This window comes from Rosa chinensis, chromosome 5, assembly GCF_002994745.2.
Source record: "Rosa chinensis cultivar Old Blush chromosome 5, RchiOBHm-V2, whole genome shotgun sequence".
In the NCBI taxonomy this organism is placed as follows: Eukaryota; Viridiplantae; Streptophyta; class Magnoliopsida; order Rosales; family Rosaceae; genus Rosa; species Rosa chinensis.
The window spans coordinates 82,058,079-82,072,248 of record NC_037092.1 but is presented as its reverse complement, the minus strand read 5'-3'; the positions used below and the strand labels follow the sequence as shown (position 1 = coordinate 82,072,248).

General features: G+C 39.4%; 2 protein-coding genes across 4 annotated transcripts; one reads left to right on the top strand and one right to left on the bottom strand.

Annotated features, from left to right (window-relative positions):
* Positions 1–5,757: 5,757 nt before the first annotated feature.
* On the bottom strand, positions 5,758–9,170 carry LOC112166901 (cytochrome P450 81Q32). Of its 3 annotated transcripts, none has more exons than XM_024303825.2 (4): positions 8,650–9,170; positions 8,234–8,304; positions 6,765–8,019; positions 5,758–6,570 (listed from the first exon to the last, which is right to left on the bottom strand). In XM_024303825.2, the coding sequence occupies exons 3-4, from the start codon at positions 7,662–7,664 to the stop codon at positions 5,959–5,961; spliced, it is 1,512 nt and encodes a 503-aa protein (XP_024159593.1). In that variant the 5' UTR covers positions 7,665–8,019; positions 8,234–8,304; positions 8,650–9,170; the 3' UTR covers positions 5,758–5,958. The 3 variants fall into 3 exon arrangements, with proteins under 3 accessions (XP_024159593.1, XP_024159594.1, XP_024159592.1); XM_024303826.2 differs by having other exon boundaries at positions 8,246–8,304; positions 8,650–9,169; XM_024303824.2 differs by lacking the exon at positions 8,234–8,304 and having other exon boundaries at positions 8,650–9,169.
* A 1,603-nt stretch (positions 9,171–10,773) lies between these two features.
* Positions 10,774–13,601, top strand: LOC112201548 (pre-rRNA-processing protein TSR2). Its single transcript, XM_024342447.2, has 4 exons — positions 10,774–11,004; positions 12,082–12,170; positions 12,898–13,011; positions 13,214–13,601. The coding sequence occupies exons 1-4, from the start codon at positions 10,821–10,823 to the stop codon at positions 13,406–13,408; spliced, it is 582 nt and encodes a 193-aa protein (XP_024198215.1). The 5' UTR covers positions 10,774–10,820; the 3' UTR covers positions 13,409–13,601.
* The last annotated feature ends 569 nt before the right edge of the window (positions 13,602–14,170 follow it).

Genomic DNA, 14,170 nt, shown 5'->3' with positions numbered 1-14,170 from the left:
TTGGAAGTCAAGGCCTTGTGCCTTGAGGATGGTGTCTAACTTTGGTCTTCTTCAAAGGTCGTGAGCAGTGGAAGGTATACAAGGGGGAGCTTTTCTATAACCTTTCTTATCTTTTCACTTGCCCTCTTTTGGATTTTCTTTCTCTATGCTTTCCTTGTGCGTTATATTGCCATACATCGAGGACAATGTCTAATTTAAGTGTGGGGGAGGGAAATACAAATTTGTCAATTTGCTTTTGAGTTATATATTCTTTGTTTACCAAAAAATTAAAAAAAAAAAAAAGAGTCTAGTTTTAGGTTTTATTTTTCTTTGAGTCATAGGAGTCTTCCAACTCTATGATGAGCATGAACTTTTTACGGATTTATATTTTGGTCACAAAAGGATTGCAGGCATGTGTTAGATTTTTGATTTCAAATAATTGTTAATAGATTTGGATGATTATTGTGCTTGATTTATATACATTGATGGTTGGATTAATGTGATACTTGAGAATTGAAGGATGCATGCTATGACAGGTTAAACTTGATTTAAACCCTTGTGCGCTTTTGAGCCTGTATATGTGCTATTTCTTTTCTAAGTGCTTAGTATAGAATCATCTTATTTTCTTGACGAGGATTTTGCATGATCTCATCTCTTATTCATCTTGGTTGAGACTCGGATTCGACTTGCATATTTTATAAGGACAAATGCTAGAACTTGCCCCAAAGCCTCTTGAAGCGTATGGTTGAATTGCATGATGGATGGGAAGGGATAAAGGCACTAGGATTACCACCATAGCCAAATTAACCTGTCTCCCTTTTATGCACATAAGATGTGCAATCCCCTAGTTAACCCCGTTGAGCCTACATTAAGCCTTTTTGTTTCATCAACCACAAATTCCTTAACCCTAAGCTTAGTATAGATTTATCCTTACCCTATTCTAAGGAATTAGTGGAGCAAATATTTTTAGAGATATATGTATGTTCAAGGTACTTTTGTAAGCAAGTGTGGGGGAGTTCATTGTACATCGATCCAAGGAAGAGAGAAAAAAAGAAGAGTATGTGTTTTATAGCTATCGGAAAAAAAAAACAGAGAAAAAAAATGTGATAGTTGAAAAAAGAAAAAAAAAAAGAGAAAGAATGCTTGAAAAGAAAAATCAAAAGAATCGAAAAGCAAAATACTTCCTTGGATTTGATACATTCATGTTGTAAGATGACATATGGCCTTGAAAAAAAATTACTTGCTTCGTGTTTGAAGATTGATTACCTTGAGGAGTTTCAAGACTTTGTTATCTCTTATGTTCTTCTAGTGCTCCACTAGGTTATTTAGGATCTTTGTTATTCCCTATCTTTTCTTTCTTCTAACCTTAACCCTTGGCTCCATTACAACCCTGAATAAAGACCTTGTTGATCTTTGAAGTTGTGCATTCGATTTGTGGAGACTTGTGTGGAGGGGTGAGCATATGGTGTCACTAGCCTTTCGTCCGAGTTTTGGCATTCCAATCATGGGATCATATGTAAAAAAAAAAAAATTCAGAAAAAGCCTTTCTTTCTTGTTATCATATGTGAGCTATTTGTTTGTCTTATTATATCATTCCTCTCACATATAACTTGAGTGAAATATATGCTTATACATCAAGTCAGAAAATTATGAGTGAAAAGAAATTGAGAGCATCTTTGTGAGAAATTGAGTTGACGCTTGTTTGACCCATGAATAAGTTGGTTCTCATTTGTTGCACTAGTTTGATTGTTCACGTATTATAACTTTAGCACTATGGTTATCCAAATAAATTAGATTTTAAGTGAGGTTATGAATTCTGACATGTGGTTGTGTGAATTTTGTTGACCATACTTGTGGGCATTATAAGTTCTCTGAGATGTTTGGAAGACATTAGGTCCGTGTCTTCTGTTCTAGTTAGTTCTTTGTTTGCTAGGGACTAGCAAAGCCTAAGTGTGGGGGTATTTGATAGGAGCATAATTATGCGATAATAATGTTGATAATTCCCATATTTACTTTGTTAGTTTATCTTATTTTCTAGTTAATTTAGTTGTTCTTATGTTTATTAGGTTTTTCAAAGTAAGAAAAGAAATAAGAGCAAAAGGAAGGAGATATGTGCAAATAATGGAGAATTGTGGACTCTTGATGAATCAAGGAAGCTTAAGGCAACATGAAGAAAAAGATATTCAGCAATTAATTCCCTTGGCTGCTCCTATTGGGTAGAAGGATGTCAATGAATCCTAAATCAATCAGAACATTAATCATGGAGTTAGAGTCCCAAAAGGAAAGAGGGAAAGAGTTACAAACTGAATAAAATCTCTCCTTGGACGTTCAAGAAAGGGGGATCTCACATACGAAGAAGCGGAGACGCACCAGAGCTCAAGAAGAAGCAAGACTGCAAAACTACACCAGAAACGATCGATCGTTGGAATTTCCGAGATCGATCGCTGATCCGTATTTTCCAATTTTCTGATTTTTGTTGTTGTGGGAGCTTGGCTCCGTTTCTTTCAATGTGGGATGCTTGGGATCCCGATATCGCCTCGAGGGGTATCGGAACCCCCAGCTGGGAGCATACCTCGATGGTGTATTGGCGATACGAGTCTTGTGCTTCCGATACTTGTGCTTAAGAGGTATGTGCATACCAACAAGGTTTGCTTTCAAAATTACCCAAAACTTAAAATTTGTATTTATTGTCCACTCATTGGCCAGTACCCACTATGTCATGTGGAATAATATTAAGGCCACAGTGAAAGGCTTCCATTGGAGATGGTCATACCATTTAAATAAAGGCTAGAGTTAGAACCTCCATGTAACGCCCCAAGCTGCACCTCACCAGCTTAAGCACGTCACAGTGCCGCGAGTCTCTAAAACATAAACCGAACGCTCGATTTATGTCCTAGAGAACCGCTAGGCATTTTGTTTGAAAAACTTTTTGTAAAACACAGCAGAAGCTACAATTATTTTTGAGGTGAAAACTTGAAGTGCTAGCAACTATTTTGTTTGTTCAGAACTTGGATAAAGACGCACACGGGGTACGGATTTCAACGAAAGAAAATCCAACTGAGTTTAACCCGAGGCTAGATAACAACAAGCTCCGAAGCACGAAGTTTGAGAAATAAGATTTAGCACAACTCCAGACAAGGGTTTACCGAACTTGTTATGCACACCCAGCTCCGTCCGCTAATGTCCCGTCACCAGTGCACAGTACCTGCATTCATACTGTTGTAGGGGTGAGCTTTCGTCCTCGCTGCTCAACAGGAACTCTAACTCGACTAGGCTTGAAACCAATAAATAGCTTTTGGAGCTCCAGTATGAAAATAGGCTTAAACCAAGTATTTAAAAATGAACGACAAACTGTAACATTTTCAACTTGAAAACTGATGCATAAATACGGCGCCAAATCCAAGTGTTACCTGATGGCCGGTCCCATAGACCCACTACACGACCTTACCTCAAATTAATTTATCACCAGGTAAGCGTAGCGAGAACGTCCACTACCTAGCTATACACACGTACCGAGTCCGTGATTGCAGATACTCGGACGACCGGTATAGCTAACCCTCTGGAGGTTTAGGGGATCGAACCCAAGGAAGTCAGTGCCCCTTTCGCTCTCAAGCCATCACATCTCTCACAATTTGGTTAGTATGCATTGCATTTTAACATAACCAAACCGTACCACCCATCATGCATATTTTAACACAAGATATAAAGAAACAACTAACCGAGGAGAGTCCTGAATCCCTACCTGGATTCCGATGCTCTCTCTCACGTACTCCAAGAGTCGCGAACCTTCCGTTCCTCGGGTAACTGAAATCCTAAATTCCGAAATTTCGATAGTTAATATCTTATTGAACAAGTATACGAAATCACGACGATTAATAAATCGTCCAAACCAACCTTTCCTGGTTTGACCAGGATTTACCATTTTAACCATTGTTTGACCAACGTTTGACCATCTGAGACTTGTTCGATAATTAACCCAAATTACCGAACCTTTACTTATTTTCCTTTCTTTGCTTATTACCATTTCATATAATGCTCAAACAACGGAAATTATAATAAATTTCCAATCTCGTCAACGAATAAGTTCGACTTCACTTAACGATTGTGTCGCGTAGTAATTCGACGGAATTACTAAGGACACCCAATATTTTTCCAACATAATTTCGACTCAATATGAATGTACCTAGTTTACTCTGGACACCCATAACTAGAAATTGATCTTTTCCAAACTTTTCTCAATCATCTAAAGTCTCATCAACACAACCATTTCTATATCACCACAGATCCATCAGTTCACTCCAAATTAATCCATAATTCACAAACGACCAAAACTGCACAACTCGATTAAACTAGGAAAAACACCACAGTTCATCCAATATGCCAAACGTGCCAAAGGTGCAGAACTTCGATTTACCTTCGATAGCACAAATTGCAGGTGAAAAACCCAGGCTCCACTTTCCCGGAACCCGGCTAAAAACACACTGCCAAATCGATGTCCACCAATGCACAGCTTCTGAAATTTCAACTTCACCAAAGCAACAACCCATCAACAACGTCACAACAATCACAACACACCGAAGCCGAGAGTAACTCAACTAACCTTATTTTGATCCTCAACGTTTTCTGGAAAACTCGACGAGGCTCACTCGTGATGAAGCACGGTCTGGCAGTCACCAACTCGAAATTTCCATACTTTAACCTCAATCAAGGTCAGTCCTCGCCTATAGATGCAGTCGAGGTGGAAGACAAACCCAGAGGTGCCAGAGAGCTGCCGGCGTCGACGAAACGCGATGGAGGCAGAAGCAACCCAAAAACAAAATCGTCAAAACCCAACCCAAACTGAAAACTAAGTATCAAATCGTGTGGATTATGACGAAGGGATGAATTTCCATACCGAATGCGCCCTGAATGGTGGCCGGAAACTTGCAGAAACTGGCCAGAGCAGTCACTGCACTCACCGCCACATCTCCCTCCTCGTTCCGTGCATGGACGATCAGAAGCTACTGGGATGTAGGCGATGCAGAGGCGAAGGGAATGGTGGGTATGCGCCGTCGTGCGGTGGCCGGAGGACGGAGTGCCGACCGGGTTTTCTTTCTCGGGTCGGTGGCGTCCGGTTCAGAGAGCACCAAGTTCTATTCTCTCTCTCTCGATCCTTCCTTCTGGCTCTCCCAACAGAACACATGGATATATAGACTGATCCAATTAAGGATGAAAGGCTAGGATCAAGAGGTGGAGTCGGTGGATGGCTAGGATCACGCCATCTGTTTCCTAATTTCTTAATTTAATTTCTAAAATTCCTCAACTTCAGAAAATAGTTAAAAATAGCTCGGGTATCCGGAAAATTCCCCGAAAATTTCCACGAACTCGTCGTGCCGTATACTTTACCATCCACCTCCTAAATTGAGGATTTCACTTTATGTAAAATTCTGAAATTATTCTCGAGCACTTGACAATTACCGAGATCGTAAATAAATAATCTGTCGAACGATCTCAAATTAAACTTGATAAATTTTCCGGGGCTCACACTCCACCTCTCTCTTTGGCTTTTATTATGCAGAAAAAATAAATTTCTTAATATATTACAAGTTTCTCAAGCTCTCTGTTATAAATTAAAAGTTAGAGTGTCTAAATAAATTTAGTAATTATAAGTAAAAATATACCTCGATACTCATCTTTCAATCTCATTTGTATATAAAGAATAAATATTGAGAATTAATAAGAAAAATTAATGAATTGAAGACCAAAAACCAAAACAAAGGCATCAATATACACTATACGTACAACAACAATAGTAGTATGATATTGTACACAATTTATATAACTTATAATTTATTAGTACATTTATTTAGTAGAATCGACAATATTTTCTCTATCTCACCTACCTCACAAATGTCTACGATGATAGTTATTCTAAATAACCAACAGCCCATAACCTAATGACATGTAATAATACATTTTAGTATAAAAATTGTCCACCGATCAATGGAAAACCTTGTTAAAAAAGGAGCATGGTTTGTACATGGCCTCCAATGGCACTAATTTAGGCATGGTGAGTCCTGTCCCTTCGGTCATATCAACCTCCTCCTTACTGACCCTCTTCCACTCAAAGCATTGAATCAATGAAGCCAAAGTCAAGCCTACCTCACGTTGGGCCAATCCTACTCCGGGGCATGCCCTTCTTCCCATTCCAAATGGCATATATTTGTGTGCCTTGTCCTTACTACCGATTTCAAACCTCTCAGGTTTGAAGCTTTCTGGATCATCCCACAACTTTGGGTCTCTATGTATGGCCCATGCATTGACCAATATCAATGTGTCACGTGGTATATCAAATCCACCTACAACGCAATCATCTGATGCAAAATGTGGTAATAGCATTGGTGCCGCTGGATACAATCGAAGAGTCTCGGAGATAATACTTTGTAAATAGGGAAGTTTAGAAATGTCTTGTTCGTCTACTAAGCGTTCTTGACCAAGTTGAGCATCCAGTTCAGCTCTAGCCTTATCTAACGTATCCGGATGGTTTAGCAAACCAGACATGGCCCATTCTAATGTCACTGCCGATGTATCAGTGCCAGCCAATAATAGATTCTGAAAATGAACTCGAGTTAATTAATAACTTGACAAAAAAAAAACTTAAGTTATATCGTTTGAGACTCTTATTTGATTATCTTTCTTATAAAGTAAATACTTAACACTAAAAGATGAACTACTATGACCGTAATTTTGGACATAACCGAAAAACGCGAGGCCCTAAATTTGAGATGCAAGAAATTTTTACTAACCAGTATAAGTCCTTTGATGATCTCATCAGTGTAATATTCAGGTTCTGACCCCTGCTGAGAAAGCATGTGGTCGATCAAGGTATTTTTACTCTCTGATGCAGTCTTGTTCCTGTGCTCATCAATCAGACGTTGCAAGAACATATCTGCTCTCGTACCCAACTTCTTCACCTTCCTCTCATAACCATTACCACCAAACCATCTGAAAAAGGGCATGAATTCTCCGGGGTTGGTTCCCAAGCTGTACGAAAACGCCTCATCCATGATCTCAATGAACTCCTTCCCCTCTTTCTTGTTCGCAACATGGTCCCCGACATACCTCTTCCCCGCCATCATTGTCATTATGTTGTTGAAGGTCAGCTCATATAACATAGACCTCAGCTCCACTTTCACAAAACAACCTTCTTCTTCTTCTGCCTTTAGAAAAAGCTTGCGCAGCAAGTGCTTGACTTCTTCTTTTCTGACATCTGAGAAAGAGTTGAGCCGGCTGGTGGACAAGACCTCGACAGTGCCGATACGCCGAACGTTTCGCCATTGATCGCCGTAGGGGGAGGTCGTAATGGTGGTGCTGTTGTACGCAAAGTGCTTACTCAGGAGCGTGGGGGGACGGTTTGCCAACACTATGTCATTTTTGGTGAAGCATTCTTCCACGGCCGAGGAGGAGGAGATAATGACCACGCGGCGGGAGCCGAACCAGAGGGAGAAGATGGGGCCGTATTTCTGGGAGAGGCTGTGGAAGGTGCGGTGGACCGGGGATTTGAGAAGGTGGAGATGATTGAGAATCGGAAGAAATAAGGAAGGACTTGGAGGGAGGTTAGGGTGACGTCGCCGTTCAAACAGCTTTAGAGTGATCAGCAGGCACACGATGATGGAGAGAGAAGTGTAGAAGAAGATGTCTTCCATGGTCGGTATATTTTGAGGAAGATGATATGTTGCGGTGTTTATCTAACAAATACCATTTATAAGGGGCAGTGTTGCCACTATTCACTAATTGAGAGTAGTAAAAGTCGTAGTGCACTAGTTAAGAATGCCCGCGCGATGCCGCGGGTCTTTTAGTGGCAATACGCTAATTAGTATTGTTGCAAAAAAAAAAACAACATGAATGAGCAAACAGAGCTGAGGTGTGGCGTCCCTAAACACGGTGGCAATGATGGTGTCCTGAGCAAACTACACTGCACCGATTGCCCATTTGATTTGCTTCTTCTACTATCACTCTTCTCTCTATCTTGAACTTTCTTTGCAGCACTTCATTAAGATCCTACAATCAAAAACTCAAAACACTCACTGATCCCAAAAACCATACAAACACAGGAACACCAAAAACTCACAGAGAAAAAAAAAAACAAATTGGGGGAATTGTAATTTTCCAATGATCCCAAAAACCATGCAAACAGAGGAAACCCAAAAGCTCAAAAGGAAAAAAAATTTGGATCATTGCGATTCTGGAAAAAAAACAAAAAACATTAACCCACAACAAAAATTACCGATTTTGATTCGTTCCCATCCCCCTCTTCCTTTTCTCTGAACTATCTACCTTCTTCCCCTGTCAATTTCATATATACATATATAACCATTTGACCAAAAATTCCAACAAATCACAGTACACAAATGACAGAGAACCAAGCAAAAACATAAATCAGAACAATGATAAACGGAGGAAACCAAGAACCCATAATTTTGTTTGAAATAAAGTCATTGAAATCATACAATCGGGACACATGAAAAAGGTAATCATCAACACCCAGAATTTTAGTTCTGTATCTACTTTAAAAACAATGTTAAAAAAGAGTTTACCGTCACAATTCGATGGAGAAGAGCAGCAAAAAAACAAAAGCAAACAATTTCGCAAAACTCCACTATCAATTACCAAGAAATTGAATTAGTTTACCTTAGTATTGGATTGCCCGGACCAGTGATTTCCCTGAGAGCTTCATGTCCCCCTCTTCTTCTTCTCTTCCTCTGGGTGGGTGCAATCCTTCTCTCTCTCCCCCTCTCTTTTAGACTATAGATCGAACCGCCTCTCTTCGTGGCAACAAAACACCTCAGCTGGCCGATTCTTGTGCTTCTTTCTTCTCTCTTTCTCTCAATGATGAATTTCAGTCCTTTGGGCAAACAAAGCTGAGGTGTGGCATCCCTAAACACGGTGGCAATGATGGTGTCCTTAGCAAACTACGCACCCATTTGATTTGCTTCTTCTATTATCACTCTTCTCTCTATGTTGAACTTTCTTTGCAGCACTGTCTGATCTCCTGTCTCTCCCCCAAGCGGTCGTTCGGTGGAGAGAAGAGCAGAAGACACGCGGAAGACGAAAACACGGCGGCACATATATCGTACAGGTGGGCTGTGCAATTCCTTAATACACAGAAGGGCAAAACCGTCAGCACACTATTCATAAGGGGAGTTACTGTTCATAAGGATGAGCTACTGTTCATAAGGGGGTTGGAGCTTTAGAAGAGAGAATGTACATGCATGTGTCGTTTTTGGATACTTTTCTTACGGACTTCAATTGACAGGTGGGTACTCCATTATCCTGCTTTTGTCGTTGACTGCGTATTGTGCTCTAACAGTACCGAAGATCTAATTAACTAATTTGCAAGTTTTCATCTGCAGATAGTTTTGTTTGATAAGAATAAAAATGTTGCAGATGATTGTTCACACTAAAACCCATGAAGGGATGCTGCAATATGTATAATTCATTAAGAACGAATCCTTAGCACAATTCTGGAGTACGCCGGGGGTGCCATACGCCCTAAACCTCCGTTAACGGAGGGACACAATGGTCATTTAATATTTCACAAATCACAAGCCAGTAACTCAGTTACAGTGGCAACCCAGTTTCTTTACCCACTGCCTTGGGTTGCCACTCTAAATGCCTTTTGCCTTGAGTTGCCACTCTACTGCCTTGGCACAGTTTTCAAACTGACCTAGGTCACCGGGTCAGTTTGCAGGTCACTAAATTGAGCTAGAAAGTGACCCATGTCAGTTTGGAAACTGTGCTCGTGACCCAGGAGGTGGAAATAAACATAAAAAGTAATGAATAGTAAGTAACCCGGTGACCCAACGGGTGGAGTTGCTCTTAATGTACACACTAACATCCACGTGGGAGGAGCATTGAGTTCAACACCCAAGTCATGTTGTATAATTAAAGGGTTGAATTAGCCGACCAGAATTATGACCTTGACTGTAACAACACTGGCATTCTGTCAGCTTTTCCATAATGCTAGGAATTCGCTAAAACACCCTCAAAATTTTACCATAATGGAGTTATTTGTTGCTGATATTGGCTGATTGGCAGTTAAGTGTGAATTTCCTTATGTGCCCTTCTCTTTCAAATTGCATGGACGAGAACCACCCACCCACGCAGACTGACCCCACAAGAGTCCTCAGTCTTGTTCAGCCAGATAGATAAGCTAAATAATGAAAATAACCACAACCCAATTCATGCACCTCTAAGAATATCACTTCCCACTATATCAACCTTACACAAAAAGTTCAAGTCCCAACATTCAATGATAACTTAAAATCCCCAGAGTCCCAACCTAGCTATAAAACCACAAACTTGACCACAAAGCTCTCCAGTTTCAAGCAGAACCCAGTATCACATTATCACAAAAAAAGCAAGAGACTTCAACTCAAAAAAACTAGAAGCTTCTACATCAAAAAAGCACAAAAACAAACCAAGAAAATAAGACCAACTAAATGTTGGTTTCGGGTCGGATATCCTCCCAAATAAAACCCGACCCAACCCAATTTTCCATCATAACCTAGATTGCCCTCGTCAGACCGCTGAGAGTTAGCAAAGCCCTTGAAAATGGAGCCTGAGAGAAAGCTAACGGCGGCCCACAAACCCATTATCACAAAAAAAGCAAGAGACTTCAACTCAAAAAAACTAGAAGCTTCTACATCAAAAAAGCACAAAAACAAACCAAGAAAATAAGACCAACTAAATGTTGGTTTCGGGTCGGATATCCTCCCAAATAAAACCCGACCCAACCCAATTTTCCATCATAACCTAGATTGCCCTCGTCAGACCGCTGAGAGTTAGCAAAGCCCTTGAAAATGGAGCCTGAGAGAAAGCTAACGGCGGCGGCTGTGGCGGCGTTCCAAGAAGGGGTCGGGCTAGTTCTGTCGCGGTGGTCGGCGCTTCAATTGGCCGTTGAGAACGAGTGGGGTGGCCGTGACTCGCGCCTCAAGGCCGAGCAACTCCTCTCCGATATCGTCTCCTGGGTCAATCACTCCACCGGTAACCTTTTAACTCGTCAAGTTCTCTCCTTTTTTCTGCTGAATTGAGTCTGTGATTTTGATTTTCTGTGCTGAAATTTTCAGAGCCGTTTAATTTTGGCATCAAGTTCAGTTCTTTGGTTCGGAAATTGTGCTTCTGAGAATCAATACTGAATTTGATTCAAGAGAACATGTCTAAAGATTTGAGGACATATTGATTATATCATTATGCAAAGAATTTCATTCATGACACCACTTTGCAAATAAGGAATAATCAAAACACTGTGAATGGTGTATGATTTTTCAGTGTTTGTGATAGTGATGTAAAACTCACCATCATGATGAAAGGAAAATTTAGATAGTAGGAACTATGTACATGCTAAACATCTGAAGTCCCAGATATGCTACAAATACTCTGTCTTTTGCCTTTACTGCAAAGCGAGTACGTAATTTTGGTCAGTCTGCACCCATGCTGTGTTTAGATTTGTTGAGAGTTTAACCCAGGTCCTTTAGCATAAAGTTTTTCCTTTTTTGGTTATGAATTGTGCTTCTGATAATCAAATATGAGTTCAGTTGGGTATTTTATCTGCAAAAGTAAGGATCTTTAATTTACCACATGATTTGTCAATTTTGTGCTGAAATATGGTTCTGCAATACGAGTCTCTGATTCCGATGTGTCTGGTTCTTTTTGAGAGCATTATTACACCAATGCTGTGTTTAGATTTGTTAAGAGCTCAATTTTTTTTTTTTGGGGTACTTCTGAGGATCAAAAATTAAGGTTAGTTGGGAATTTAACTGCATGAGTAAGGATCTTGACCTCATGAGTTTTCAATTTTATCTGAACAATGGCTTTTGTTTTCCTACTTCAAAAGTTTGAAATGAGGTGTCATAGATCTGAATTGGTGCCCTATGATATTACTTATTTTCTTTTTTATTAGGTGAAGTTTGCTTTGTAGAAAAAGATGGTATTTAATCTGTGGGGAGACATGCTTGCCTAGCAGTAGTAGATATGATACAGTGATATTAGTATGCATTATGTGGATTTTCTTACAATGATTAGTGTTATAGTTTTGATAGCCATCTGTTCATTCTTTTTCAGAACCTCTTTATATAGATGATTTAGAAGAAATGCTCATTGAAGCTATGAGTTCTCTCAATACTGTGATAGAGGATGGTAGCATTGAGGAGGTATGTTTTGTTATGCCATTTTCTTAGGTGACATGTTGCAACATCTGATAGTATCTTGATGGATTGTATTACAAATAAATTTTGTTATGCTATGCTTCTGGTGGAAAACAGAGAATTATCTGCTTGCCCTGTAGATAGTGTACTCGACTTAAACAAGGAGGAACCATTAAGGAGATTTGTGAGATGTTTGTGTTCTGTATGTCTGACCGTCAGTACTTTGTTAGAAACTCAAACTTTTTTATCGTTAACTATGGCTGGCATTAACCCAACGTATCTTTCAGCTGTAGTCAGCAGATACGGGTAGCTGAAAAGCTAATGATTATGACTAGTGGATATAAGGGATGCAATTTTGTGCTTCTGTGTTATGGTTTTTCTTTTCTTCCTTTCTTGTGCCGATTTATGAAGTTAGCTGTAAATTTAATGATTATGCATAAAGAATGCTCGGAGAATGTGTAGATTGTATTTCAAGTCTATTGAAAGCTTAAGGATGGTTGACATCTGGGATGCAATTACATACGAGCAGTTTGTATCTTTTTTATGGTTTATTTTTCCTTTAGATTTGCAACGGAAAGTTCATAAATTATCCATGCAGTATGTTGAGATGGTGATTTTAATTCTATTGAGAGCCCAAGGGAATCTGTTACAGTGGATGAGGGATGAAATTTTAGACTAGCTGTTTTATATTTATTGTGTTTTTTACTTTTAATTGGCTTTGGATTTTGCACAGGTAGCTGAAAAATTAATGATTATGCATGAAGAATGTTTGGATTGCAATTTCAAGTCTATTGAAAGCCTAAGGGAAGCCAATAGTCGAAGAGTTCCAACTCTTCATGTTAAACAGGTAGGTTCTATTCAAAACCCTGTGCATTAAGAGTTTTAACAGTTCTACGAGTTCGCCAAATTTTTGTGTTGAAGAAATGCCTGTGGACATTGCCTTTTGGTTTATCTTGTTCAGGAGAGTGCCCAAAATTGAGTAATGATCGAGTAAATGATAATTTTTTGCATTACAATAAACTCTTAATTCTCTTCCTTATTTGTGCCAGGTTGTGGATGACGATGAAGACAGTGATGATAATGATGATGATACTGATCCTAGCATGAATAAAGATGAGTCATCAAACATGAATGTGGACAAACCAGAGTCTCATGCAGTAGAGCCAAAGACCAGGCAGGCAGTTGAAGCAGAAGATGGTTGGGAGGTAGTCGGACCAAGAAGAAGTAGGGGTAAAAGGAATTAGGTTAAACCCCTTACATGCAACCCCCTTGTATGCTACATGTTATACTCAATTTTTGTCATCGTTTACTCGTGAGGTAGAGTAATTATATGCAGACCCAGTTGTTTTCATACCATGTGTGTAAAAGACGTTAATCAGTTTTATCTATGATTTTGTGATTGTTCTTAAAGCATTTGGCTAACATGCAAGTTTAATATACGAACTAGCCAATGTTATATCTCAACCTCATACAACATCTCTTTCAAAATTTTATCAAAATCTTTGCTCCCCGCTTCCCTTGATGAGGCCAAATGACCATTTCCGTCACTGCAGTTGAAGTTGTCAAACACAAAGTCAGATTCGATTCATGATTATCCAAAGCAAGAACGAGTTACCGATTCCTTCCCACAAAAATAAATGAAATACAAGAGACTTATCATCTGTTGGTGAATGATTCATCGGTCAAAAGCTCTCATTAGAAACCAAAAAATACATCCGACCGAAGTCTCCCATAAATCCCCTAGTAAAATAAAAATAGATAAATAGAGAAAACGTTCTTTTTTTTTGGACATGATAAAGAGAGAGAATTAAACTGTACTCGTACAACAAGACTAGAGACAAAGAAACAAGACTCATGTAGACAATTTGCTTCAGTTTCTTTCTACACAGAGAAAAAAATAAAAAAAATGCGATGTTCACGTTGTGTCTTCGCAACCTCAGTAAATAGCACTTCAGGTGGTAATATCCCAGTTGATTCGATGGTAACTGTGAGTGAAAAAAGAGAAA